We start from the raw sequence: 25,632 nt of genomic DNA, 5'->3' as shown, positions 1-25,632 counted from the left end.
TCAGTTCTGATGAGATGGATGAAACTGGAGCCGATTATACAGAGTGAAGTAAGCCAGAAAGAAAAACACCAATACAGTATACTAACACATATATATGGAATTTAGGAAGATGGCAATGACGACCCTGTATGCAAGACAGGGAAAGAGACACAGATCTGTATAACGGACTTTTGGACTCAGAGGGAGAGGGAGAGGGTGGGATGATTTGGGAGAATGACATTCTAACATGTATACTATCATGTGAATTGAATCGCCAGTCTATGTCTGACGCAGGATGCAGCATGCTTGGGGCTGGTGCATGGGGATGACCCAGAAAGATGTTATGGGGAGGGAGGTGGGAGGGGGGTTCATGTTTGGGAATGCATGTAAGAATTAAAGATTTTAAAATTTAAAAAATAAAAAACTAATAAAAAAAATTTATAATGGAAAAGAATCTGAAAAAAAAAAAAAATGCAGTGCTGGTTGCATGGAAACTTCCCAGAAGTTAAAGTTTCTGAAGCAGTTCTTATGCTGGCAACAAAGGAGAAATCCTTAATTGGTAGAACATAGACAACTATTTTCTGACAAGGAGGCACATTTCAAATCTGTATGTCAGGAGGACATTACTGAACTGGAATGCTAAAGCTGATGGTGATTTCCTTCGGCAATTGGTCTCAGCCTTAAGAATGACTGCCCTTTTGAAGTAAAAAGACCAACATCTGACATCATTTGCAATCCCAACATCCCATGCTATGAGTCATTACAAGATTGATTCCTAATCCAATGTTTGCCTTTTTTTCTATTATAAATTTTATAAATGCAGAAAACTTGAAAGAAGAAAACAAAATAATTCACCATTCAAAGAAAGTCAGCATTAAAATCTGGAGTATTTCTCTCCTGTCATTTTTCTATGTGTATTTTAGCATAATTATGTTTGTGTATTACATGGAAAGATTTTACATTCTGATTTTTTTCCAATTTAATGTAATGATATAGCATTTCTTCATATTTTCTGAAAATTATCCACATATATTAGCAAAATCAATTTATCTAATTTTAACCTAATCTCAGCCTGACCTACATAAAACTCCTTTTTACTCAACACGTATATCCTACATTCCTACTATATACTGAAAACTTTCCCCTTTCTTTTTAGTAGCTTTAACTACACATTTAGCTTAGAATCCTCAACTCTAAAACATCTTAATTTTTAGTGAAAACCAAGAAGCAAATGATTGTGAATTGTCTGTCATACCAGCATTTTCTGATTGGAAACTTATGCTTTAGTTTTCCTCTCCTAAGAAGGCAAAGGTTAGTATGCTTAGATTCGCCCAGTAAACAATGTTCTAATATTTTATCCTATTTGAAATGACCCAGATAGTCAATGAATTCTTGCCACTTAACTTAATTCAGTTTCAATGTACCAAAATCTGGAGAGGCTATTTTTGATAGACTTAAAGTGTCATTATATCTAGTTACTGATATTTTCTTGCTGACAAGTTTGCAACAGATATAAGGTCTTGATCTCCAACAAACCTAGGTACAACAGTACTGTTACATTTAGCAAAACCACAAAGTCAAGCTAGCTTCAATATGAGATTATTGATTCAGTACTCAATATTTCCCACATCATGAGGATTTGAAATTCATTTTGGCCTATTTTCTAAATATTATCAAGTATTTAACTTGAAAGTTCTTACTTTTAAGTCAGTTAATAGAGCTCTTTTGCAAACTTAACTCAGAAGTATTATAACCAAAAATGATCCATTTCTTGAATGCACCTCAAGGGACTACATTCAGGAAACAAATGTGAGTTTCCATAGCATGCACACTAACACACAAGACAGATACAAACACACAAAGAACCAAATCTAATTCCTGCAGGACAAAAACAAAAGGGTAAAGATCAACAACTTCCTCCATTTTTTCAAAGATTCCTCTTAGTAATAATAAATGACGTGCAAATGGAAAGACAGCAAATCATGACCACGTGCCATGGCGATTCACCTGACAAACACAAAACCAGAAATAACAGCTGGAATAAGTTACATTTACTGAGTTAATGTCATGCTTTCTTCTAGAAGTATTTTTATTTTCTCAGTATCAGAATTCTGAAAAAAAGCATTTCATCAAGCCACCCTTCTCAAACTGCATATGCAAAAAGAGCCAGTTTTGGAATTTCAGAAGTTTCATCTTAACCAATGTCCATCTCCCCTCCTCCAGAGCCACACAGTGTAAAGAAATCTTTTTTCTTATAGCCTAAGGGAACTATAAGATGAAACAGAGCTCTGATTATCACAGCAGGTATTATCAAATAACAACAACAACAACAACAACAACAACAAAAAGGCAAGACAAAATGGTCTCCATGAGAGCTCAGTTGGTCAAGAATCCACCTGCAATGCAGGAGACCTGGGTTCGATTCCTGGGTTGGGAAGATCAGCTGGAGAAGAGACAGGCTACCCACTCCAGTATTCTTGGGCTTCCCTGGTGACTCACCTGGTAAAGAATCCCATCTGCAATCTGAAGACCTAGGCCCAATCCCTGGGTTGAGATGATCCCCTGGAGAAGGGAAAGGCTACCCACTCCAGTATTCTGGCCTGGAGAATTCCATGGACTGTATAGTCCACGGGCTCACAAAGAGTCGGACATGACAGAGTAACTTTCACCAAAACAGTCTCTCAGGATCACAGTTCCCTAGAACCAGAAAGGGAGATACTCACACACTGCAAAGGGAAAATGCCAATCAATGTTCCACCACAGACAAAACCCAATGGAGTAGGGAAGGATACCTGGTGTCGTCACATGCAAGCTCCATTATTCAAAGACATCTCAGTTGGCCAGCGCAAATACTGATTCACACACATACAACAAACAAATAACAAACATGGTCCCCCACACAAAAGGACAAACTGGAGGGCTTACTCCAAAGCAACACACACACATACACCAACAACATATAACCTACAGTCATAGAGACAGAAAATCACAGAAGGTATAGTTTAAAACTCCACTTCCACTCCTAGACAGAGGCCTCCAAGCAGAGAGGCCAGCTCTCAAAAGAGTGAACCTGAAGCGGCTCACTTCCTGCAAGGGGAGCAGCCCAAATGGAGCTGACGGAATTCCTAGCCTGCACAAGCCTGACTGACACCAAATATGGACCACAGCTCTGGACCTTTCCCTGCTCCAAATAGCCTTGTGCCTTGGGGTGGCCGGCACTTGTCAGGGAGAGTCCTTCCTGGTCCCCTGGAGCAAAATGAACTCTGGCAGCTGCTGGGAATTTGGGAATGGGCAGCCCCTGGCTGGCATCAGCTTGCTATGGACACAGATCTCCTGGCTAGCTCGCCCGCTCTGTTACATTACCATTGTGAATTAAATACTAACATGTGAAAAAGCCTGTTTTCAAAGACAAGGCAAAAGCAAAAATGATCCCAAATGAACACGCTGGAATATCTGTGCCAGGTTTTGGAGTGGACTTTTACGGAACACCTTGTTTATGAAAATAAGCTTTGCTTGTATTAAAAATTTTCAAGACGTTAAATATGTAACAGTTTTCCCAGTGGCAGATGGCTTGAATTGATATTGGTAAATAACTGTACATAAACTAAAACTACACTGAATTAAACGTCAGCACAAATGGCAAAATAAAATACAGGCAATACACTACTGCACAGGTGTATGCCATATTACCAGCTGAAAAAAAAATCTTGCAATTACAGGCCTCCACTATTTATTTCATTTGTGTGCAATTACATTTTATATGTGTTTGTTTAGTAATATCGATCCAAGACATCATTTTGAGAAATATAATTAACTGGACGGTAGAACAGAATGTGTGTGTGTTTTACTGTTTTTGTATTTCTGTATTTCAAAAACAAGTTGGTCTTTGTTAGTTGTGTTTAACTGCCATCTAGAGTTAAAATGAATCCATTTCCTTTCCCCTCTACTACTCTTCAAAATTTTAGGCATATGAGCCAACATGTTTAACCCCTTCTTTCCTTCAAACAACAAAACTGTAAAAGGATGACTATCCAACTTTTCAAAGCACTTGTAAATTTCTACCAGCTGCAAATATTTTAAGTAAAAAGTGAGGCTCACATTTAATCTAGTTAAAACATTATTTCTGAATGTATAAACAAATCAATGGGCAACTAATACACATTTAGACTTGGGGAAATACAATAACAACTTAAAACTAACTTTCTATTTCTATATACACAGCCTATTTGTATTTTTTTCAGAGTCTGAAAAAAGCACTCATATATAAAGATATTATAGAATTATTCCATTTTTATATCTGAAAAAGTTGATTATGAAAATCAGCCAAATTCCAAGTGTATATTTAACTAATTAACATTTTTAATATTCTTATGTTAAAAGTGGCACCCAGGGACTTCCTGGTGGTCCAGTGGTTAAGACTTCTCACTTCCAAGGCAGGGGTGTAGATTTGATCCCTGGTCAGGGAACTAAGATCCCACAGGCTGCATAACACAGCCAAAAAAAAAAAAAAATTTAAAAATGGCATTTGTATTCAAATTGAGGAGAAGGTTTATAAAAGAATAAATTGTCAGTAAATTGCTCAGCTTTCAGCTTAAGAAAAACATGACTGAAAAGCAGTACCATCTAACCTGACACCTAAGCAAGAAAGAAGAACAAACAAAACTCAAACTTGGTAGAATGAAAGAAATCATGAAGATCAGAGTAGAAATCAATGAAAGAGAAATGAAGGAAAAAACGGAAAAGACCAATAAAACTAAAAGCTGGTTCTCTGCAAAGATAAGAATTGATAAACCTTTAGCCGAACTCAGCAGGAAAAAAAGGGAGAGGGCTCAAATCAATAAAATTAGAAATGAAAAAGAAGTTGCAACTGATGCCACAGAAATACAAAGGATCATAAGAGACCACTTCCAGCAACCACATGCCAATAAACTGGACAACCTGGAAGAAATGAACCGGTTCTTAGAAAAGTACAATCTTCCAAGACTGAACTAGGAAGAAATAGAAACTGTGAACAGACCAATCTCAAGTACTCAAATTGAAACTAGTTTAAAAACTTCCAACCAACAGAAGTCTAGGACCAGCAGGCTTCGCAGAAGAATCCTACTGAACATTTAAGGAAGAGTTAACACCTATCCTTCTGAAAGTCTTCTATAACTTGCAGAGGAAGGAACCTCCCAAGCTCATTCTATGAGGCCACTGTCACCCTGACACCAAAACCAGACAAAGATATCACACACAAAAGAAGAAAATTACAGGCCAATATCACTGATGAACATAGATGCAAAATCCTCAACAAACACTAGCAAACCAAATCCAACAATATATTAAAAGGATCATATACCATGATCAAGTGGGATTTATCCCAAGGATGTAAGGATTCTTCAATATATGCAAATCAATGTGATATGGGTGTTTTCTTTTTTTAAATCTGTACCAAACACATTAAATCACAACAACTTCTTTGACAATATCTTTACAAATCATTAGGTCCTGAAACTAAGAAGTTGCAATGCAGTGAAAATGCCAGTTTTGTTCTTTCAAAAGGAAAGTACATAAAGTTTTCAAGTAGATACATATACCAAACAATAATGATGAAAAACCAGATGGAGCAAATAGCCTTGAATGGTCTGGATTAACACAATGGCGCTGCATTATAAAAAGATGGACTACCTTACCAAGTAGTCAAGCATACGTTTAAGAAAGTTTTCAATTGCTTAATCAATAGTGGACTAATGATAAAGCTGTTACAGAATTTATAAGAGCAAAATGGAAGGAGGTGGAGATGGAGAAAATAACAGGCAGAAAGGCTCTGAAAGAGAAAATTCTTACTTCAAGAAAAACCCGAGCTAAACAGTTATAGTGAAACATGTGAATGAATTAAAAGCCACTGCGAAATCAAGGAGACAGGACTGAAGTGAGGTGATAAAAAGGCCTTCATAAGTTATACAGCTATGAGCACATTGCTTTAAGGCAGAAGGATCACATGAGCTTTGAGTTACTAAAACTTGGGAAGTAACAAGTATATATTTCTATGTATACAATACACAAATAATTTCCTATGAATTATCATGTGTGCTGTCAACTTTAAAATTCTAATACTTCCTCAAGTGCATTTTTGAACTAGTGAGGTTTTTTAATTTGACACCCCCCAACCCACTCCAGTATTCTTGACTAAAGAATCCCATGGACAGAGAAGCCTGGCGGGCTACAGTCCATGGGGTCAAAAGAGTTGGACACGAATGAGCGACTAACACTGATATACAGAATAAACCCAAATGAAATCTAAAAAGATGGCCTTTGTACAAACCATAACAGGATTTACTGTTAGTAACTTGGAGTCTTTGAAATTGTCAAGGATTCCGCAATTCTTTCAATAATTTCTTACTCTACAGCATGCCCTTCCTTTCTCATCATCACGCCTCTCCTCTTTTCTATTTTCCACTTACTAGTCTCATCTACAAAAGCACTCCTTCTCTTTCTTACTGTCAATCCTCTATTTTCATATTCTCTGGTACCAGAAATGAAACCTTTACAATTGGGGGGAAAGAGAGGAAAACACCCTTCTCAATGCTTCCTTTCTATTGGCCCTCATTCGAGGTGTGTTCTCAAGCACACACTTCTGTGCCCAGCCCACTCACCCTGTACACCCAATCACAAAAACAGACCTCCAAACTCCGTCCACTTGCAAAGTCTCCAAATCCCACCCCCTTTTCAAACTCCACCTCAGTCTCCCAAAATGCCATCTAGACTATCCCAAGTCAGACTCATCTCTCCTGACTTTTCGAGCTCTCTCAATATCTGAATGATATATTTTAACTACACAGTCTCAAGACAATAAACATAACTACTTAGAATACTAATATCAAACAAGCTGGAGTCCATTTCCTAGCAGTGGGCTCTTAAGTCATTTGAGTTAGTCAAAACTAAGTCTCGGTTTTCTCAGCTATGAACACGGGGATAGTAAGAGTTTGGCACTGTTGCTCATGGGTTAGAAGAGTAATTCATGCCAAGAGCCTCCCACAGAACGTGCAGTCAATAGGTATTTTATACTGCCAGTCGTCATCCTGTAGCTTCGAATATGCCTTCACAGCCCAGCCAGACTCTAGGCCCTTGAGGGCAGAGACTGCATCTGAATAAATACATCTTTATAACTAAATCACGTGTTAGTCACTCAGCTGTGTGCAACTCTTTCCGGCCCTATGGACTGTAAACCTGCCAGGCTCCTCTCTCCATGGAATTCCCCATGGGCATGAAAGGCTAAGGGGATAATTATGGTATCCTAATGCACAGGACTAGTCTAGGGTTAGGAAGCAACAACCACCACATATTTAGAGAAGGCCTCATTATGGACCAACTGATACTTAGTAGGTTACCATAATTTTCATGGTATGCCATGAATACCTCACTCCAGAAAGTACCTAAACTTACATAGCGAATACAGAAGCTATATGTTAATAGCTAGCCTGTGAATTGCCAGAGATTCTTCTCCCCAGCCAGGTATCGTATAGGATCAACCATGGATTACATCAGGAGGTGGGGGCCTATCATAGCACATCTTTAGGCAGAGAGTAAATACTGGAAAATAAATGATCTCTAAGTGTCTGTGAGGTAGCCCTACTTACATTCTCTTAAAAATTGCAAGAAAATTTCCAAAGCATTCCATAGTTCACTGCCAAGGCAGGAAATGACTGAAAGAAACTGGGTTCAAAGGTCAAAGACTTGGATTTGACCCAGTTGTGTCACTATGCAAGTTTACATAAAGAAGAGAGGTGTGAAGCTTGTTTTAAACAGCATACCAATGCTTTAATGTGCTGTCTCCCAGCTCTCTACTTCATGCAACGCATTACCAATTTAAGAAAAATCCTTATTTGTTAACGTCAATAAAAGATAAACAAGAATGCCTTGTCACCATGCAATAACTCCATTCTATTTCTACAACACAAGACCAGTTAGAGGTCTATTTTTTAATCTTTACTAAGTAAGACTAAAGGTGTATACTGTCATCCTGCTTATTTAACTTATATGCAGAGTGCATCATGCGAAATGCTGGACTGGATGAAACATAGGTTGGAATACAGATTTCTGGGAGAAATATCATTAACCTCAGATATGCAGATGACACCACCCTTATGGCAGAAAGTAAAGAAGAACTAAAGAGCCTCTTGATGAAAGTGAAAGAGGAGCGTGAAAAAGCTGGCTTAAAACTCAACATTCAAAAAACTAAGATCACGGTATCCAGTCCCATCATTTCAAGGCAAATAGATGGGAAAACAATGGAAGCATTGACAGACTATTTTCTTGGGCTCCAAAATCACTGCAGATGGCAACTGCAGCCATGAAATTAAAAGACGCTTCCTCCTTGGAATAAAAGCTATCACCAATCTAGACAGCATATTAAAAAGCAGAGGCATTACTTTGCCGATAAAGATCTGTCTAGTCAAAGCCATGGCTTTTCCGGCAGTCATGTATGAATGTGAGAGTTGGATCATAAAGAAGGTGAGTGCAAAAGAATTGATACTTATGAACTGTGATGTTGGAGAAGACTCTTGAGAGTCCCTTGGACTGCAAGGAGATCAAACCAGTCCATTCTAAAGGAAATCAATCTTGAATATTCATTGGAAGGACTAATACTGAAGCTCCAATACTTTGGCCACCTGATGTGAAGAGCTGACTCATTAGAAAAGACCCTGATGCTGGGAAAGATTGGAGGCAGGAGGAGAAGGGGACGACAGAGGATGAGATGGTTGGATGGCATCACCAACTTGATGGACGTGAGTTTGAGCAAGCTCCATGAGTTGGTGATGGACAGGAAAGCCTGGCATGCTGCAGTCCATGGAGTCCCAAAGAGTCAAACATGAGTGAGAGACTTAACTGAACTGAAGTAAAGCTTAAGTCCTAGCAACTGAAGACACAGCTCTCCTACATTATGATGAAATTTCAACAGGGGAAGTTATTTAACCCATTCATTCAAAAATATTTACTGAACAACTATAGTCAGGCAGTTTCAATAGCTCAGCAAATAAAGAGAGATAATTAAAAGGAAGTTCAAATCCTAATTGGAGGTGCCTCCTAAACAAATGAACAAGTGATTAGAAAATACGTGGAATGATACTGTGTTCTGGAGAGAAGTAAAGCAGGAGAAGGAGCATGAAGGGTGAAGAGACAGACTTGAGATCCTCTACTGGAGGTTCAGGGACTAGTTCACTGAGGAAGCAGCACTGAAAGATAAGAACTGAATCTATGTCAATATCTGGGGAAAGGCCTTTCCAAGCGAAGAAAACACAGAAGTGCAGTAGTCCTCAAGCAGGAGATATTCTGGAAGAAAAAAACATAATTTAAACACCTAGAATGGAGTCCTAGCTCTTTGCCCTTTACCAACTCAGTAACCTTCAGAAAGAAAACATTATCCCACCTGAACCTCAATATTTTACTCTGTAATTAAGGATACTACCATGTAACTTACAAAGTTCTTTCAATGGGAATGTTTAAGAATGTAAAACACCGAAGTATTTTTCTCAAATGATTTTGTCCAGAGGGCTGTGGGAAATTTAATGGAGGCTCTGATGGCTTCCAGCTACCACTTAAATCAATGATCAAGTTTGTTTCCTTGTCTGTCAAATGAGAAGAATGGCATCTATCTCAGCAGGCCTTGTGGGGATTCAGAATGAGATCATCCACAGAAATACAGGGACTGATACGCGTATTTCTCAACAAGTGAAAAATCAGCATTATTATCCCTATGGGGGCTGCCCTACAAGCAGGAAGAGCTCTGCTGTCCGGCTGGGCATCAGACGCCCAGGGTGAAGCCCTCTGAAGCTGTTCCCTGGGCATTTGTGGACCTGACTGTGCTTACGTGATTAATCACTTCAGTCGAGTCTGACTCTTTTCGATCCCACAGACTGTAGCCCACCAGGCTCCTCTGTCCATGGGATCCTCCAGGCAAGAATACTGGAGTGGGCCACCATTTCCATCTCCAGGGGATCTTCCCAACCCATGAATCAAACCGCCTCTCCTAGTCTCCTGCTTTGGCAGGCGAGTTCTTACCACTAGCGCCACCTGGGAAGCCCTGATTGTAAAGTCTGTTTTAAACACTTTGCAGGACTCTTAAGTGTTTTTCCCCCCTCCACATTCTACTGTGATGTTCTGGCTTGTAGAAACCATTTTCACTCTCTAAAGTATTTTCAATACATGCAAGTACGCTTAAAAGAGGCTTGAACTTAAGCTACCACCAAAGTGATTTTCCACTCAGTTTGCAACGACTTCACAGTCCTTCGGTGCCGCCTTACTTCACTACCGTTTTGGTGCGAGACGCGCTCCTTTTATAAGTACGTGATGACATCACTTCGCGTTGCGCTTGCGCAGCTTTGTGGCGTGGCCACGCCCACGCCTGCGCGGAGACCTAACGTCCGCACAGTCTGTGGCGCGCCTTCCCGGAAGAAGTCAATACCGGGCTCGGTGAGTGAGGTCCAACAGTAGGACGGCCGGTGGGTGAGTGCCCCGAGTGTCCGAAGGACAGCTGTGCGCTGGTGGCGAGGATGCTGTTAAAGGGGAAGAGGTAGGGTGATGAGGAAAGTTCCCGAGTCCTTCCAGAGTAAGCGAGAGTTGCAGTGGTTGGTGAGCTGATGACTCCGAAAAGCTGCGGATCTTCGTCTCTGAAGGCAGACTTTTTCTAAGTGCTGATGCTGGTCGACACAGAAAAGAAGTTACCATGGACTCACTTCCAGCGATTTCCTTGACACCGCATTCAAAACTGGGAGAAAGGTCTGCAGTGATTTCGTCGGAAATCTGTAATTCGACCCCTTCCGGGCTAGCCTGCGCGCGATTGCTGTCCGCGGTGCTGAAAACAGAGCGGTATCTTCAGGAAGAAACCCGTTGAGGGCAGGGCGGTATTTCCATTTTCCTCGGCTTTGCTCAGAGTCTCTCTGTGTGTGCTGAAGGAAGGGCTCATTATTATTATTATTATTTTTAAATAAGCGCTGGACACGCAGGCGACGAGCAGACAACCAGTATTTGTTTCATAAAATTTAGGAAAGCCAGTGCTTCATTCTAAGACTGAATTTTCATTTTTTTAAAAAAAATATATTATTTCGGTTTAGTTGCATTCTTCCTTTGTGCAGTCAGGACACTTCAGTCCTTGCACCCAACCAGATGATTTGCCTTCAGACTCACAGCCATCCAAGTAGTTCGCTAGACCTCTGTCTGTATTGGCCCAGGCACTTCTACCAAGGTGAGCTTGCTTATGGCGTACAGTGTGTTGTGAAAATGGGTTTTCCCAGACTCCCCTAATGAAGAGTCCAGAGCAGCCAGGGTAAGGTGAAACCACTTTAATGTGCTTTTCTTCACTGTTAGGCATGAAAAATACTTCCCCATTTGGAAGAGAGATAGTAGAACTGGGCAGTCTTCCAAAAAAAGGAAAGACCATGAGTTTCCAGTTGGTTTTCATACTTGTTTATCTCTCTGTGTGTCTGAGGGATGGTGTTTCTCTGAATTATACACTGTGGATTTTTTTTTTCTTTTTTGTTGATTCAGTAAAATGTTTACTAGTCTTGGTACCAGCTGCTTGTTTGTTTTGAATTCTGATTAAGGTTAAAGTGTGTGTGTGGTTGGGGCGGGGGAGACAGGGGAAGTATGCTGTGTTTACCTGCGTCAGTGTTCTGGGATGCATATGGCACCTGGGAAACTATGCATTGTGAGTAAACATGTAAAATGAAAGAATGCATTTAAAAACATCAGTACAGCCCAAGCTGTATTCTTCCCTTCTGAGACAGAACCAATAGATTGAGGTGCTGAATGATCAAAGCTAAGGCCATGGGGTAGAAATAACTTTAAATGTCCTTACTGTTTAGCAGAAAGCTTATCGAGGCAGCTTTGATTAAAGATGACATCTCTGCTCACTCAAGAAATTCACCTTTCTATAAGACATGAAGAAATGTAAGTTGTTGTTGTTGTTTTAAAAAGGCTAATCTCAGTGTATACACTGTACTGGCTTTATTAGTGACACTGTACGCACAGGAAAACTTCAAAATCTGTGTGTCATTTTTTGTGATACTTGAGAGATTTTGGTTTTAAGGAATGTCATTACCCCTCAAGAAAAACACAGATTAAAAGGTCTAATTATGTTTTATGTCTTTTAACTTCTTGTTACTAATACCTACATAAATTCACTCTCCCTCTTAGCCGCTCTATGCTCTACACTGCTATTCAATGAACTTCTCTAAGCCTTTTACCAAGGCCAGCTTTCATGAGAATGTGACCTTTATAGTCACAGGCCCTGCACTAGATTTAGTCTAGGAGCAAAATTTTCATTTGCACTGGGCTCTGCAAATTATATGGCCAGTCCTGCACTTTTATTTAGTATTAACCCTTCTCTAGCCTCTGTTTGTGGGCTCTCGTGTTTTGCTTTTCTTTAATTAATTACCAGCCTCTCTGCCATGGCCTTCTAAGGTATTTTTCTTATGAAAATGACTTTTCAAAGACCTAGGTTTTTATTTCTACTCTCAAGAACAACCCTGTGCAACAGACTGTTTTCTGAGAATCTCAACTCTTTGAGAAATAGTTAGACTGTTACTGTACAGTAACACCAGTAACTGGTGTATTTTTTTCTGATTTGATCACTTAATAAGACTAAACACTTATAAAAGGAATATTTAACCATGGAGAAACTTTTGAAGTCCATTATATATAACAAAGTTAGTTTGATAATTTATTTGCAACTTTCTACATCTTCGATTAGTTTTACCATGTTGTGAGTATGCATGTGTACACACAGCCTCTCACTCATATATGGAACCATCATCTTTCTCTTGGAAAAAGAGGAAAAAAATATTTTTATTGCTTCTTCAAACATATGGAAGTTTAGCACAATTCTAAATGTGTAACATAAGATTCAGGGGTACTGAAGTGTTAAGCAGAAGGTTTTGTATAGCAAGTCATACCAATGTATGTGTGGGGAGGTATATATAAGTATGTGTACAAAGGGATATGGATTACAGTTTGCATTTTCACTAAATATTTTCCAACACTTTAAAATACATTCAAGACTAGAGAGGTTAAAAAAACACAAGTGTGTACTTACAGTGTAAATATGAAAATAAAAATAATTTCACTGAGACTGAAGACTTACTGAACTCCCTAAGTTTTCCACTGTCTTATTAACTGACATATAGTAACTGGCTTTCAAAGTAGGTTGAACTGGGAGTGAGGTGCAATTAAGCAATGATTTATATTGGCCAAGCAATAAAATGTTTCTTTTAAAAATCTTTACGTAATCTTCATTTTTTTGTAGACTATCACAAAGATTAATGTTACTTCAACGAATGGAGAATAAACCTGAAGATCAAAACAAGGGAAGGGCCTCTCAGACACAAGCAGCTAAGGCTGCTTTACAAAGGAATGTTAGTCTTTTAAAGGTAAGATTCTCTGAATTAAACCTGTTTTCCCCACTTTTGCAAAAAGGTTTTAATTCAATTTCATTACTTTGATTTATGTAATTCCTTTAAGTAACAAATAGAATTAATGATACACTGCTATTTAAATTCATGTTAACTGGACAAGAAGCATGGATTCTCACTTATTAAAATGAAAGCCTTGATGTTTGCTTAGGCTAATGAAAAATCAATCACTATAAAAAGAACTTTAAAGTCACCTTTGTGCGAGAAGTAATAAATAGAAGACATAGCTTCTGGGGACTTGCCTGGCAGTCCAGTGGTTAAGAATCCGTCTTCTGATGCAGGGGATGTGAGTTGGATCCGTGGTCAGGGAACTAAGATTCTTCATGCCCATATCGCAACTAAGACCTAACACAACCAAAAAAAAAAAAAAAGACATAGCTTCTATCTTCCATCTTCTTTTATTTGTAGGGAGATTCTGAAACATGATAAAGTACCTATAATATGCTCTAAATAATTTGATTTTGCCCTCCTGGGGCCACAGTCAATATACAGATTTCGTATCTAAGGTAACAGATTTCCCAGGATCTTCTTTGATGGTGATGGAGGAGGTGGTCAAAGTATGTGACTGCGCAGGGCCTCACCATTTGGCCAGTGTGCCCATTTGGAGTAAAATCATATGTGTAACATTTTTGGCTGCTTGCTGTACTTTGCTTCCAGAATTGTATGGCTTCATCCATAATTAAAACCCTAAAGTTTGCTTCCATTCGAGCTTCCAAGAGATCCTATGACTAAAACATTTGGTAGTAAGGCTATATTATTTAAGTTATAAAGCAGTGTTTTCAGTTTTTTATTGTTAAATATTTTCATCGATAGGCATGATGTAGTTCTCTTCTGTCCTCACTAGAGGATAAAGGAAGAGGAAAATTCAGTTATCTTCTCAGCTTCTGGCAGTTTGATCCACAGTAATTTAAGTCACAGCCATAGTGCTACCAAAGCATTCTATATTGCCATATGTCTTACTTGCCCAATGGTATTTGCAATATTTATTTTTAAATGGAAATATATAGGGTAATCTAGAAGTTGCTCTGAAAAGTCAGAAAATCCAAATTGGAAGTCTTCACGGCTTGCTTGCTACTTGTTACGACGAGTGCAGGTAATATCGGCGAGTGCAGGTAATATTGTCTTCCTTTTAATGCCCAAGTATTTGAGGAATGCCCAGCTCTTTACTCTTGAGCTAGTTCTGAGCAGAAAGTGAGGGTAACAAAGTAACTACAAGCTAGGTCCTTTACATCAAGTAGCTTACAGGTTCTGTTCATGACCTAAAATATACACAAAATAGAGACCCTGTATGATCAAACACTAATTACATGCTGTGGAATACTCAGGACTTTGCTGTGCGCTCAGTTGCTCAGCTGTGTCCGACTCTTTGCGACCCCATCGACTGCAGCCTGCCAATCTCCTCTGTCCATGGTGATTTTCCAGGCAAGAATACTGGAGTGGGTTGCCACGCCCTCCTCCAGGGTACTCAGCACTTTAGGCGTGTTAAAGTACTTAGCACTTTAGAAGTGTTAAAAACTCTTGGAGAGCTAGAATATTCCATGAGGTCTCAGAGAAGATGCTAAGCTAAGCGGGAAGACATTCCATTGAGTTCTCAAGGAAGAGCCAAGACCAGAAGAAGAATGAATGGCCTATTAATGTTCATGGGATCCTAAGCTAACTGGCTTGGAGAGCCCCAGGAAACAGGCTGAATATATATTGTGAGACAAAATGAAGTTGAGACTTGGTATGTAGAGATAATATAGTGTTGTGAGCAAAAAAATAAAAAAAAACAGCCAGACTTAAACATATGAAAGAGTTTTAAAGAAAGATTCATTTGCTATTTAGCAAAGTAATTTCAAAAATGGAGAGTTTTAAGGAGGTAGCTAAGAAATCACTGTCATATCTAGAGGGAAGGTAATGAACCTAGTGTCATAGTCTTGAGAAACCAGTTTGGTATGGTGTTTTTTTCCCTTAATTACCAAAAATAATACACTCTCATTATAAAAAAACTTGAAAGAGCAAAGATGGAAAACCTTCTGTATCATCTGCCTATCTAGAAATTAGTATATTTTTCTATATTTCCTTTCAGCTTTTTATAAACAAGTTTTATAAACATTTTTTAATCCCAGGTAAAGTTAGAGATACAATTTCCCCCTATTTTTTAACATGTGTGCTTAGTCGCTTTGAATAATTGGATATGCAACCTTTTTTTTGTCCTTCTTTCCCTCATATAATTTTTATATACAAGGGATATAATTTTAGTGGCTCTCCCACAGAAGTTATTGTTAAGATAAATAGGACATGATTACAGAATTTGAGCTGGAAAAGACTGTAAAAAGCATATAGCTTTAGATTCTTATCTAAAGTCTTTTTTGTTTTGTTTTTTAGCATAAAAACTTTTCCCACAGATGTAAAATAAAGGTCTTCCCCTATGCTTAGTGGTAAACAACCCACGTGCCAATGCAGGAGATGCAAGTTCAACCCCTGGGTTGGGAAGATCCCCTGCAGGAGGAAATGGCAACCTACTCCAGTATTCTCACCTGGGAAATACTATGGACGGAGGAGCCTGGTGGGCAACAGTCCAAAGGGTCACAAAGATTCAGACATGAGGGAGCACACACAGTAGATAAAAGTGGTCCTACTTTGGCCCAAAGTCCTACAATCCCTTCCTTGACTATACTGCCGTGGCTCTAGAGAACTGGGAAAACCACTCATCTGGGCTAATCCCTTAATTTATAGAGATGAGAAAACCATCATGTATCACTCCTAACATCCCTTTGCAAGAACAGATTAAATAGGATTTCCTGGGCAGTTCAGTGGTTAAGACTCTGTGCTCCCAATGCAGGGGGCACAGATTTGATCTGCAGTCAAGGAATAAGATACCCCTGAACACACACACACAGACTTACACAAAGAGATTAAGTTATAGCAGGATAGCTACTGAAGTACTGAGTGCAATTGAAAATGGTACCCTTAAAACCAGGTGGCACTCCTATAATATAGTAAACAAAATAAGGATGACTATACACTGTCCATTATCTGACCTTATTCCCTGTTCTGAACAGTATCATGAACACTAAAAGGGCATGAGCTTTAAGAAAGAAAGATAAAACACTAGTATCTTTCAATGACATGTCTTTATACTTAAGAAAAGCCAAAGTTGTTTCACAACTAGTATGAGTTGAGTAAAATTAATGGGTAAACCACGAACGTATAAAAATCAATAGCAATCCTATGTATGCTACTGCTGCTAAGTCGCTTCAGTCATGTCCGACTCTGTGGGACCCCATAGACGGCGGCACACCAGGCTCCCCCATCCCTGGGATTCTCCAGGCAAGAATACTGGAATGGGTTGCCATTTCATGAAAATGAAAATAAGTGAAAAGTGAAAAGTGAAAGTGAAGTCACTCAGTTGTGTCCGACTCTTAGCGACCCCATGGACTGCAGCCTACCAGGCTCATCCATCCGTGGGATTTTCCAGGCAAGAGAACGGGAGTGAGGTGCCATTGCCTTCTTCGAATCCTATGTATACAGGTGGAAGATAGAGATCACATTCACATTAGCAATAAAATTATAAAATACATACTTGGGAATGCTCTTAACAAAGGATCTGCATGACTGCTATGAAGATAATTATTACACTTCAGTGGCAGTTTTAAGGGAAAACTTAAATGAAGACATAAGCCTTAATCCTGACTGGGGAAACTATTATTTTTTCTAAGTCATCTGTCACAAAATTATTTTTAGATTTAGTAAAATCCCAAGGAAAATGTTCTTTAGTTGCATTTAAATAAATAAATTAGCACAAATATCAAAGACTGATTTTAAAGGGGGAATAAGAGTAATCCCATCAAAGATTCAAACTTAGTAAAAACTGTATATGAATGTAAGTAGTGAAGAAAATTCACAGTGAGGGTTTAGTCAGTAAATATCATAGAAGACAGTGGATTTTGAACACTAGCTCAGTGATTTTTATTTTCTGTTACCGTTAATACAATGAACTCTATCTGCCTTTTAAAATCAAACATAAATGGACTTAGAAGCCAGAAAATATTTTATTTCTGCAAATATTTCCATGATATAAACCGCCCTCTTTCCCACCTTTCCCTCCACAAAATTTAGTTTAAACCCCAAAAGATGCCTTTTTGGTAACAGACATCCTCTTGTGAGATGGACCAACAGGACAGAGTGAGGAAGAATGAGAGTGTCCTCCAGCAGATTAGACATACAGCCGGTGCTTTCCTTCAGGGACATCCTGGAAGCCTCCATGGGGCAGCTGGCAGTCAGAACTGCCACCCAGGGTGGCCAGTACTTGCCGGCCCATGTGCTCCTCTTTCCTCTCACATTTCTCACTTTCCCCAGTGCATATGTTTAACACATGTCTCTGCATTCTTTGTACCAATGACCCTTGCACTTCATGTCTTTAATATCTTATTTTTTGTATCCCAGAAATTGCCCCTCCAGCAGCTTAAAAGATTAAACCCAGGCCAGCCACAGCTTGATGAGGAGGGATGGATGTATGCAGGGAGGAGGAAAGACAGATCTTGGTATATGATGCTTTATGCTCCTTCCTTTTCCTATTCAGGAGTCAACTTGTTTATACAGGCTCCCGAGTCATGCCGTAGAGTAACAGTTACACCGTCATCCACTGGAAGCTTGTTTTTTAATTGCTATGAAAAATCTCACAACTATGCCAAAGAAGGGATAAAAGAATGTTTCCATGCACTTATCACCCACATTGAATCATTGTCAGAACACAGCCAGCTTGTTTTGTCTATACTCTTCACCTCTACCCCTCATATCACTTTGAAGCTAACCTCAGACCCTGCATTGTTTCACCTGTAAATATTTCAGTGTATCCCTCTATTTCAGTGTCTGTCACTAAAATATAAGGACTGTTTTAACCAAAATCAAAATATCAGTGTCAGCCTAAGAAATTAACAATGAACCCTCAAATAGCTAATCAGGTTCCAAATAAAAGTCAACTTGTAATTGAGAGGTTTCCTAAATTTCTCACAGTACTCCCTGCTCTTTTATCCCCCCTTTTAATACATCTGTTAAAGAAACTGGGTCATTTGTCCTGTTGAGCTTCTGGGTGTTGCTGCTTCCATCACTGAGGTTCTCATTTAACATGTTCCTCTGTTCCCCCTCATTCCTTTTAATATAATTGACAGATCTAAGTTGTGTTGTGCAACAGAAGTGTGGTGCAAGCCACATATGTAATTTTAAATTTCCAAGGAACTAATTTTAATAATGTCAACCTAAACAGATTAAATAAAATGTTAAGATTTCAAACATATTTCAAATGTGCTCTTAAAAGTTAGTAAATATTTTATATTCTATTTTCTTACTAGACCTTCAAAATTCAGTGTGTATTGTACATCACAACACATCTTAATTCAGACTTGTATATTTTGAGTGCTCAGCAGCTACTTGAGGCTAAGAAATATTCCATTATCAGTGCAGATTAGAGAGGCCTGAGTAGATTCAGATTCTGTGTTTTTGGGAAGAACACTTCCATAATGCCAGCTGTCTCTCTATTTTTGGAATGTTAGGCATTGATGATCACTGCCTAAGTATACTCATTAGGGGTTATGAAAAGCAGTATTCAAATTCTTTTATTCCTTCTCATTCAACTGCTGATTAGTTATATTAAGAGACACTTGTCCTCATCAATTATTTAATTACACTGACGTATATTTCATAGAGGAAAAAGCATGATGAATGCTTGATTCTATTTAGTTTTCAAAATAATAGGTTGGCTCTCTACTGTCCTACAAAAGTGACCAATTAGGTGTTGTTGGTTTTGGTTGTTTTTTTTATATTGTTTTGTGTTTTGTTGCTGTTGTTTTTTGAGGTGTCCTGGATTGGAAATGTTTCAATACATTTCAACATTTATTCCCATTTATTCTCAACTTGTCCCATTTTTAACAAGTGGGAACTTCTTCAGATTAGCTCCTGAATGCCTCTGCTGAAATCTTAGCAGCATGACAGTTTCCTTTCTGTTCTGATGAGACATTCCAGGCTCATCATGTGCAATTGTTGCTGAGACCTGGAACAGCCACTGTTCCAAGGAGCCCTGGATCCTCTTGGTAGAAAATATGTTCAGAGCCCTCTATCTGGGCAATGGTGGTGTTTATTGTGCCCTTTTTTTCTTTTTTTTTTTTTAAGATAAGAGATCCTATCAGAAATTCCAGGATTCCAGTTTGCAAGGCTTTTAACTTAAAATCATAGATTTCATACCTCTGACTTCTTTTTCTCAAATCCAAAATCTGTTCCCAAAGAAGTTTCCAACACCAGCACAACTACTTCTGTACCTTATATCCTATGATCCAGACAGCACTGTCACCATCCATGTGATTATAAAGAATGGTTTTCGGTAAGATGCTTTTACTAAGATTCTTTCTGTCCTTAGGGTATATCTCACTAGGGGTGCTCACTCAAAACATTGTGTTCTAAGGTCATTTGATATATTTATTCTCTGTGTGGTTATGCCACCAACTAGATAGCAGTTAGATCTGTTTATTTTCAATTTGTAGGGACTGGTTTTTCAGTTGTTTTCTAACTGCATACAATTTTAAATGGTCTAGTGACAAGTCTATACAGCAGGATAATAAGATAGTCAGGTAAAGCTGGCCAGCAAGCCCCTGTTCTCCTCTTTCTTCCTTTTCTTCCCCTACCTCCTTGGGTACTTTTTTTCCCTTAAGTTTCTGATTTATACTCAGGATTCTTTGACCCTTCAGCCTGTATTTACTTAATGAATATTTCAGTACCTAGTACATACCCTCTTGTTAGATTCTCAGATACTTAAAGGTTATAAGAGACAGTCTTTTCCTTTGGGCAGCATATAGTGAGAAAGAAGGTTCTTATGTTGAAGGATTAAGATACAACTTGCTACAGAAGGCTGCCGTCAAATTGCTGAGATTCTGAGTCAGGCTAAGGAATGCCTGCTTGATCCTCTGTGTTGTGGGTACCAATTATTATTTTTTTTTAATCTAGGGGAGGACATATTTAAAGTAGTTTTTAGCAGAGCTAATCAATTCCAAGTTATGTATGTATTAAAGTATGATATGGTCCAGGCATGAGTACAAGTAAGCATTAAGTATTTGTTGAATGAATAAGTGTAATTAGAAGGCCACAGCATTAAGAATCACATGAAAAGACCAGAGGAGACATCCTGAAAGAACAATATAGGGAGCGCTGAATTTTTAAATGGCAGGAATAAGAAGATTTGGAATTACACGATATAGCATAGGTATCTGAATGGATAGAATTCCCACTAGTATACGTTTAATACATTCAGTGGAAAAAGATGAGTTTAGTTTTATCAGGTTGAGAATTAAGGGCCAGGAAAGAAACTAGCCATCCTTCTACGATAATAATTGATACTACATCAGAGATAATCTTGGAGGGAGGAAAAGTGAAAAGATGGGGCCAGATGTCTCAAATCTTAAGAAAGCCCACACTGAGGATTAATGAGAGAAAAAAAACAGCCAGCCAAGGAGAGGAGGAGGAGGAGGAGTCCGAGAGGTAGCGAAACATCGAAGGAAGTGAAATATGACTTGAGCTAAGGAAGAAGTTCTCTCGAGGGGTGATAATCCCTTGTCCAAATGCTGCAGAGATGGCAGCCGGGTTCAGCGGACTTGGGCCTGCTTTTCCAGGCCATGCGTCCCTCTCCACCTGTCTGCTCTTCCCATTGCAAATCTGCTCTTCTCTACAAGATACTTGGTTTTCTTATTTTCTGATCTTTAAGAAAAATGTTTAATCTTGCCTATAGGTGCTAGTAGCACCTCGATCTCCCAGTTCAGGCAACTTTGTAATTGTTCGTAGAATAATGGTAACATTGGGGTTGTGAGTTTTTGTTTGATTCCTAGATGTATAAAGTGGTTTTCCAGAGCCTTGTTGAATCTTGGTGTAAGCAGAAGAGCTGGTATCCCCTGTCTGCTGTATCACTGACATCAAAAGCCCTCTGAGCCTGCGTGTTGGTTGTGAACTGCTGGTATGGGATAGACATGCTAATAGATGGGCTTTTTATCCCTAAATCATTTTCTTTCCCCTTCAAATCACCTTCCTCCAGACAGCAGGTGCACTAATGGTTGTGCAACTTTGGGGAGTCCCTTTAGGGAATTTCCTGTTTTTCCCTTTTCCATTTCACACCCATTCCTTGCTCCCGCCGCTGCCATCTGCTATCTCTTTTCTCCTGTTCAGCGTTGGCTTCTTCACACCCCACTCCCACGCCCTTTTCCATCGCTCTCCTTCTGTCCAACAGCCCTGTACTCAGATCGCTCCTGTGCTTCTACATGGAGCAGAGAACTTTTTCTTTTCTATCAACTTATTAAGCTGAGAGACAGAATTTACACAGCCTTCCCACCAGTGGCCCTGTGAACTTGACAAACCTAAGCAAGCACAAGACAGCAGAGGTGCTGATTTGGGGAGAATTTACCACACAGGGCTTGAGTATCTCTGTAACGACTTGTAAAGTCTTATGTTTCTGGGCATGAACTTTATGTCTAGATCTAGATAAAATCGTTCCTGAAGTATGAATCAAGCTTAAATACTCTTGTGTTTCTACATCCGTAAGAGAAAACATAAATATCTACATGTTGAAGTACTTAGTAACACACAGTGCTTGAATGCCATGAGCTGAAGGATACACTACCTTGCAATAAAATTTACCTTTGAGATTAGCTTAGAAACCTGGTACTAAAAGTCTAAACAGCGTAGTGAAAGGTTCTTGTTGCCTGAGTACTCAGGTACCTCATGGACCTTTTAAATATAGGGAATATTTGCCTATGTATAAAATTCAAATATGGAGTCCCGCATAAATGAAAGGTGTGTCATTAATATACCATGTGCATGATTTCGACAGACTAGAACTCTCTACTTTGAAGGTTAGCCTAGCGTGGGTCTGAGGATCTGATTGTTTTTAGTATCGGAATATTTGACTATTTTATCCATCTGGCTGTTTTTAAAGGATTTTAAAGCTAAGTTAGTCCTCTGAGCAGTTTTAGAGGAAGTTCTTTTTCCAAGAATTATTGGCATTTACTAACTACTTAAAATGAAAGAGGCAGAACTTAGATGTACCACCCCCATCCCCTGCCTTTTATTTTAAAACAAGAAACGCTTCCTTCTCTATTTGCAACTGGTTAATTAAGCAGTGATCAGTTCTCTGTCAGCATCATCTCGAGTTTAAACTGTGTATGCAGAGGAGAGATGAAGCAAGAGATTAGAAATATATAGATACTGCTATTACAGGTGCTGTGTGTGTGTGTGTGTGTGTGTGTGTGTGTGTGTGTGTGTGAATGTTTTGAAAAATGCTTCTATCTGTTTCAGGATATAGAAGCGGCAGAGAAGTCTCTACAGACCCGGATTCATCCAGTTCTACCACCTGAGGTGGCTGCTCTTGAGGTGAGAATCTTAAGGACCAAATGTCCAACAAGAGACCCTATTCTGTCATTAGTGCATTTTAAGTGGCTCTGTGTATTTCCCAGCTTTCTGCGTTCAATAAAATACACCAAATGTATCTGATTGATCTGTGTCCACAGTGCCATACCTTGTACATTGTAGTAATCTGTAAGTATTTTGGTTTTAAAAAAATGTTTACGTCAAGTGAAAATTTTGTGAAGACTTTGTGTCTTTTCACCGAGTCACTTAGAAACTACTTTCTTGTTAAATCCTAACAGACAATATGCACTAAATCTTAAGATGACAGCCTCACCAAAATGCTTTTCCTGTTGGCTGATGTTACAAGTAGCAGCTCAGTCTCTTCACCGAAAAATGCAACCAACGCTATTTAAATGCATATTATCATGCAGTACAGCGTGGCTTTTGTCTGTTTGATTTTGCTCTGTTCAAGAACAGATTGAGAAGATGGCTGGCAAAAATAAACCATAGTTGGTATATGCATGTATGTGTGCTGAAAGGGAATTTGCTACATATAAAATAGTTTGACTGTATTTTTAATGACCTTTTTCTAAGTGCAGTTTTGCTTACTGCCTAACCAAGGAGGTGAACAGACTCAAAAATGGAAGGCTGAGAATTTGCCCCGCAATCTTCTGTGTCATCTAGGGTAATAAGAAAAGGCAGTGATCAAGGACAGAAAAAACTCCCGTTCAAAGTTGTGCCTTGGGCATGTCTTTTTCTTTGTTGCATTTTCCAATACCTTACCCTGGCCTGCACAGGGCTCACACAATAGGGGTTAATCCAGCCGTGAATGGCAGAGAAACACCCAACCACAGGCCCTGGCTGGTATTTTTCTTAGCTAGTCTCGCACAGCAGGATGGCCCCTGTTTTAAGTATGTCAGGCTACTTCTCAGACCACATGCATAGATGCATAGATAAGTGGAGTCCCTTTTTCAGCTTTCAGGACTCCCGTTATCTTTTTTTTTTTTTAATGACAGTATTTTATTTTTTTGGTCATGCAGCACATGGGATCTTAGTTCTCTGACCACAGGTTGAGCCCAAGCCCCCTGCTGTAGAAGCGCCACACCCTAACCACTGGACCACTGGGAAGTTCCTCCCACCCCATACCTTTTTATTGCTCAGAGTGTGTCCCCATTGCTATCTAACTCTTTGACTGAATTTCCCAAGATGAGACCGGTAGTGACGATCTCATATAAAATGCCCTCCTACGACACAGAGGTTTTGGCAGCTTACTTAGGACAGTGAACCAAGAAACCACCCAGCTGATGGACAGCGATCCAGTGACGCAGTTGGAGCTTCTGAGCTGGGACTGCTCCAGCCAAGACAGAAACACAGCACCTCAATTTCCAAGTTATTTGAATTAAAAAGAGCTAGGTGATGTTGGTATTATTTTGTCATTATCCAAAAGAGTGTGGGAAGAAACTACAGTTTGTCCCAATGTGCTCTTCGAATAGATAGAGTGGATACATATTTTAAATGTTTTTCCCTCATACAATTAAGGGGTTAATTCACCCGAATCCTGTTATCATCCTCTTTATATTTCAGTTCCTGATCTCATCCCAGGTCACTTCTTTTTCTGTTAATTCTAAAGCAGTTGTTCACAGTGAATCATTTCATTGTGATAATTACAGTATGAGGAGTCATTTGGTATGGGATTAGAAACATTAAGCAAGAACTTTTAATGATTTGGGGGCCATAAATGATACTACTTGGAATAATCACATGATTGGCCACAAGAGGGCGTGTAAAATCACAATAAAATTGTAAAACCTGTAATTCTGCCAGGCTCTGGTTTTACTGAGAAATTTGAAAATTAACACTAGTAAGTAGCCAGATTTTTTTTTTCTAAAATTAACATAAAATATTCTGCAGAGGAAGTGCATTCTCCGTATATGTGTGAGTGTGTGTGAGTGTGTGTGTACACGCACGCACACACACTTAAGGGAATAAACATTTAGACTATTATGAAGCGCCAAGTTCAATTGCCTGATATGCTTTTTCACTTTTGGATGTTGTCCCCCCCTCCCCCGCCAGACTCTTTACTGGGCATCAGTAGAAGAATATATTCCCAAATGGGAGCAGTTTCTTTTAGGAAGAGCGCCGTATCCTGCTAGTAGTGAAAATGGAAATGAAGCAGAAGATACCATTCCAAAGAGGGCACAGCAATAGCTTCTCCACATAGTATTTCAGAAACCTGTCGAGTAAAGCTGTACATTAAAGAGCATTCAGGTCGCTGCGGGGACTTCAGGACTCAGAGAGACTGCCTCATCACCTCCTCTGCGGCAATGAAGGGTTGAGAATCTACCGGCAGCTTTCAGGTTCTCACTGGAAGATCCACTGCTATTTCAGTGTCATAAATTTGTTTTCTACCAAACCCATGGAAGTGTGTTAAAAGCTGATATTGGAAAATGGACTGTTGAGTAAATAAGTTGCTAACTGAGTGTTGTGTGCTTTTTTTTTTTTAATCTAATCATATACCATGCTTCTCATCTAAACAGTGAATACCAGATTAGACATTTTCTAGAATCTTTACTTTTCAATTATTTTATTAAGAGGATAAGGCGCAGGATCCAAGAGGTTTGCTTACATTTTAGTTTTTTAACAGGTGAAAAGACAATGACAACTGCTTTAGTATAGTAACAGAGATTAGGAAATAGAGTCATAGGATGTTGTCCCTCATAGATAACTGATCCTGTACAAATTCTGGAAGAAAGAAGTGAACTGTTAAGCATTCAATAAGCAGCTAGTTTCAGGAGGGCTCAGACTGGGTTCTGAGAAAAGAACTGGTAGAGCTGTGAAT

The 25,632-nt window shown here is 39.1% G+C and overlaps 1 protein-coding gene across 5 annotated transcripts; it reads left to right on the top strand.

The window, feature by feature from the left end:
- Positions 1-10,389: 10,389 nt before the first annotated feature.
- On the top strand, positions 10,390-25,272 carry CEP15 (centrosomal protein 15). Of its 5 annotated transcripts, none has more exons than XM_012099764.4 (5): positions 10,390-10,434; positions 11,829-11,910; positions 13,265-13,388; positions 22,743-22,817; positions 24,867-25,272. In XM_012099764.4, the coding sequence occupies exons 2-5, from the start codon at positions 11,858-11,860 to the stop codon at positions 24,999-25,001; spliced, it is 387 nt and encodes a 128-aa protein (XP_011955154.2). In that variant the 5' UTR covers positions 10,390-10,434; positions 11,829-11,857; the 3' UTR covers positions 25,002-25,272. The 5 variants fall into 5 exon arrangements, with proteins under 5 accessions (XP_011955154.2, XP_011955152.2, XP_027814030.2 ...); XM_012099762.4 differs by having other exon boundaries at positions 10,390-10,740; XM_027958229.2 differs by having other exon boundaries at positions 10,390-10,740; positions 11,826-11,910.
- Positions 25,273-25,632: the final 360 nt, after the last annotated feature.

This window comes from Ovis aries, chromosome 19 (assembly GCF_016772045.2).
Source record: "Ovis aries strain OAR_USU_Benz2616 breed Rambouillet chromosome 19, ARS-UI_Ramb_v3.0, whole genome shotgun sequence".
Taxonomy (NCBI): Eukaryota; Metazoa; Chordata; class Mammalia; order Artiodactyla; family Bovidae; genus Ovis; species Ovis aries.
This window is presented reverse-complemented; position numbering and strand designations above follow the sequence as displayed.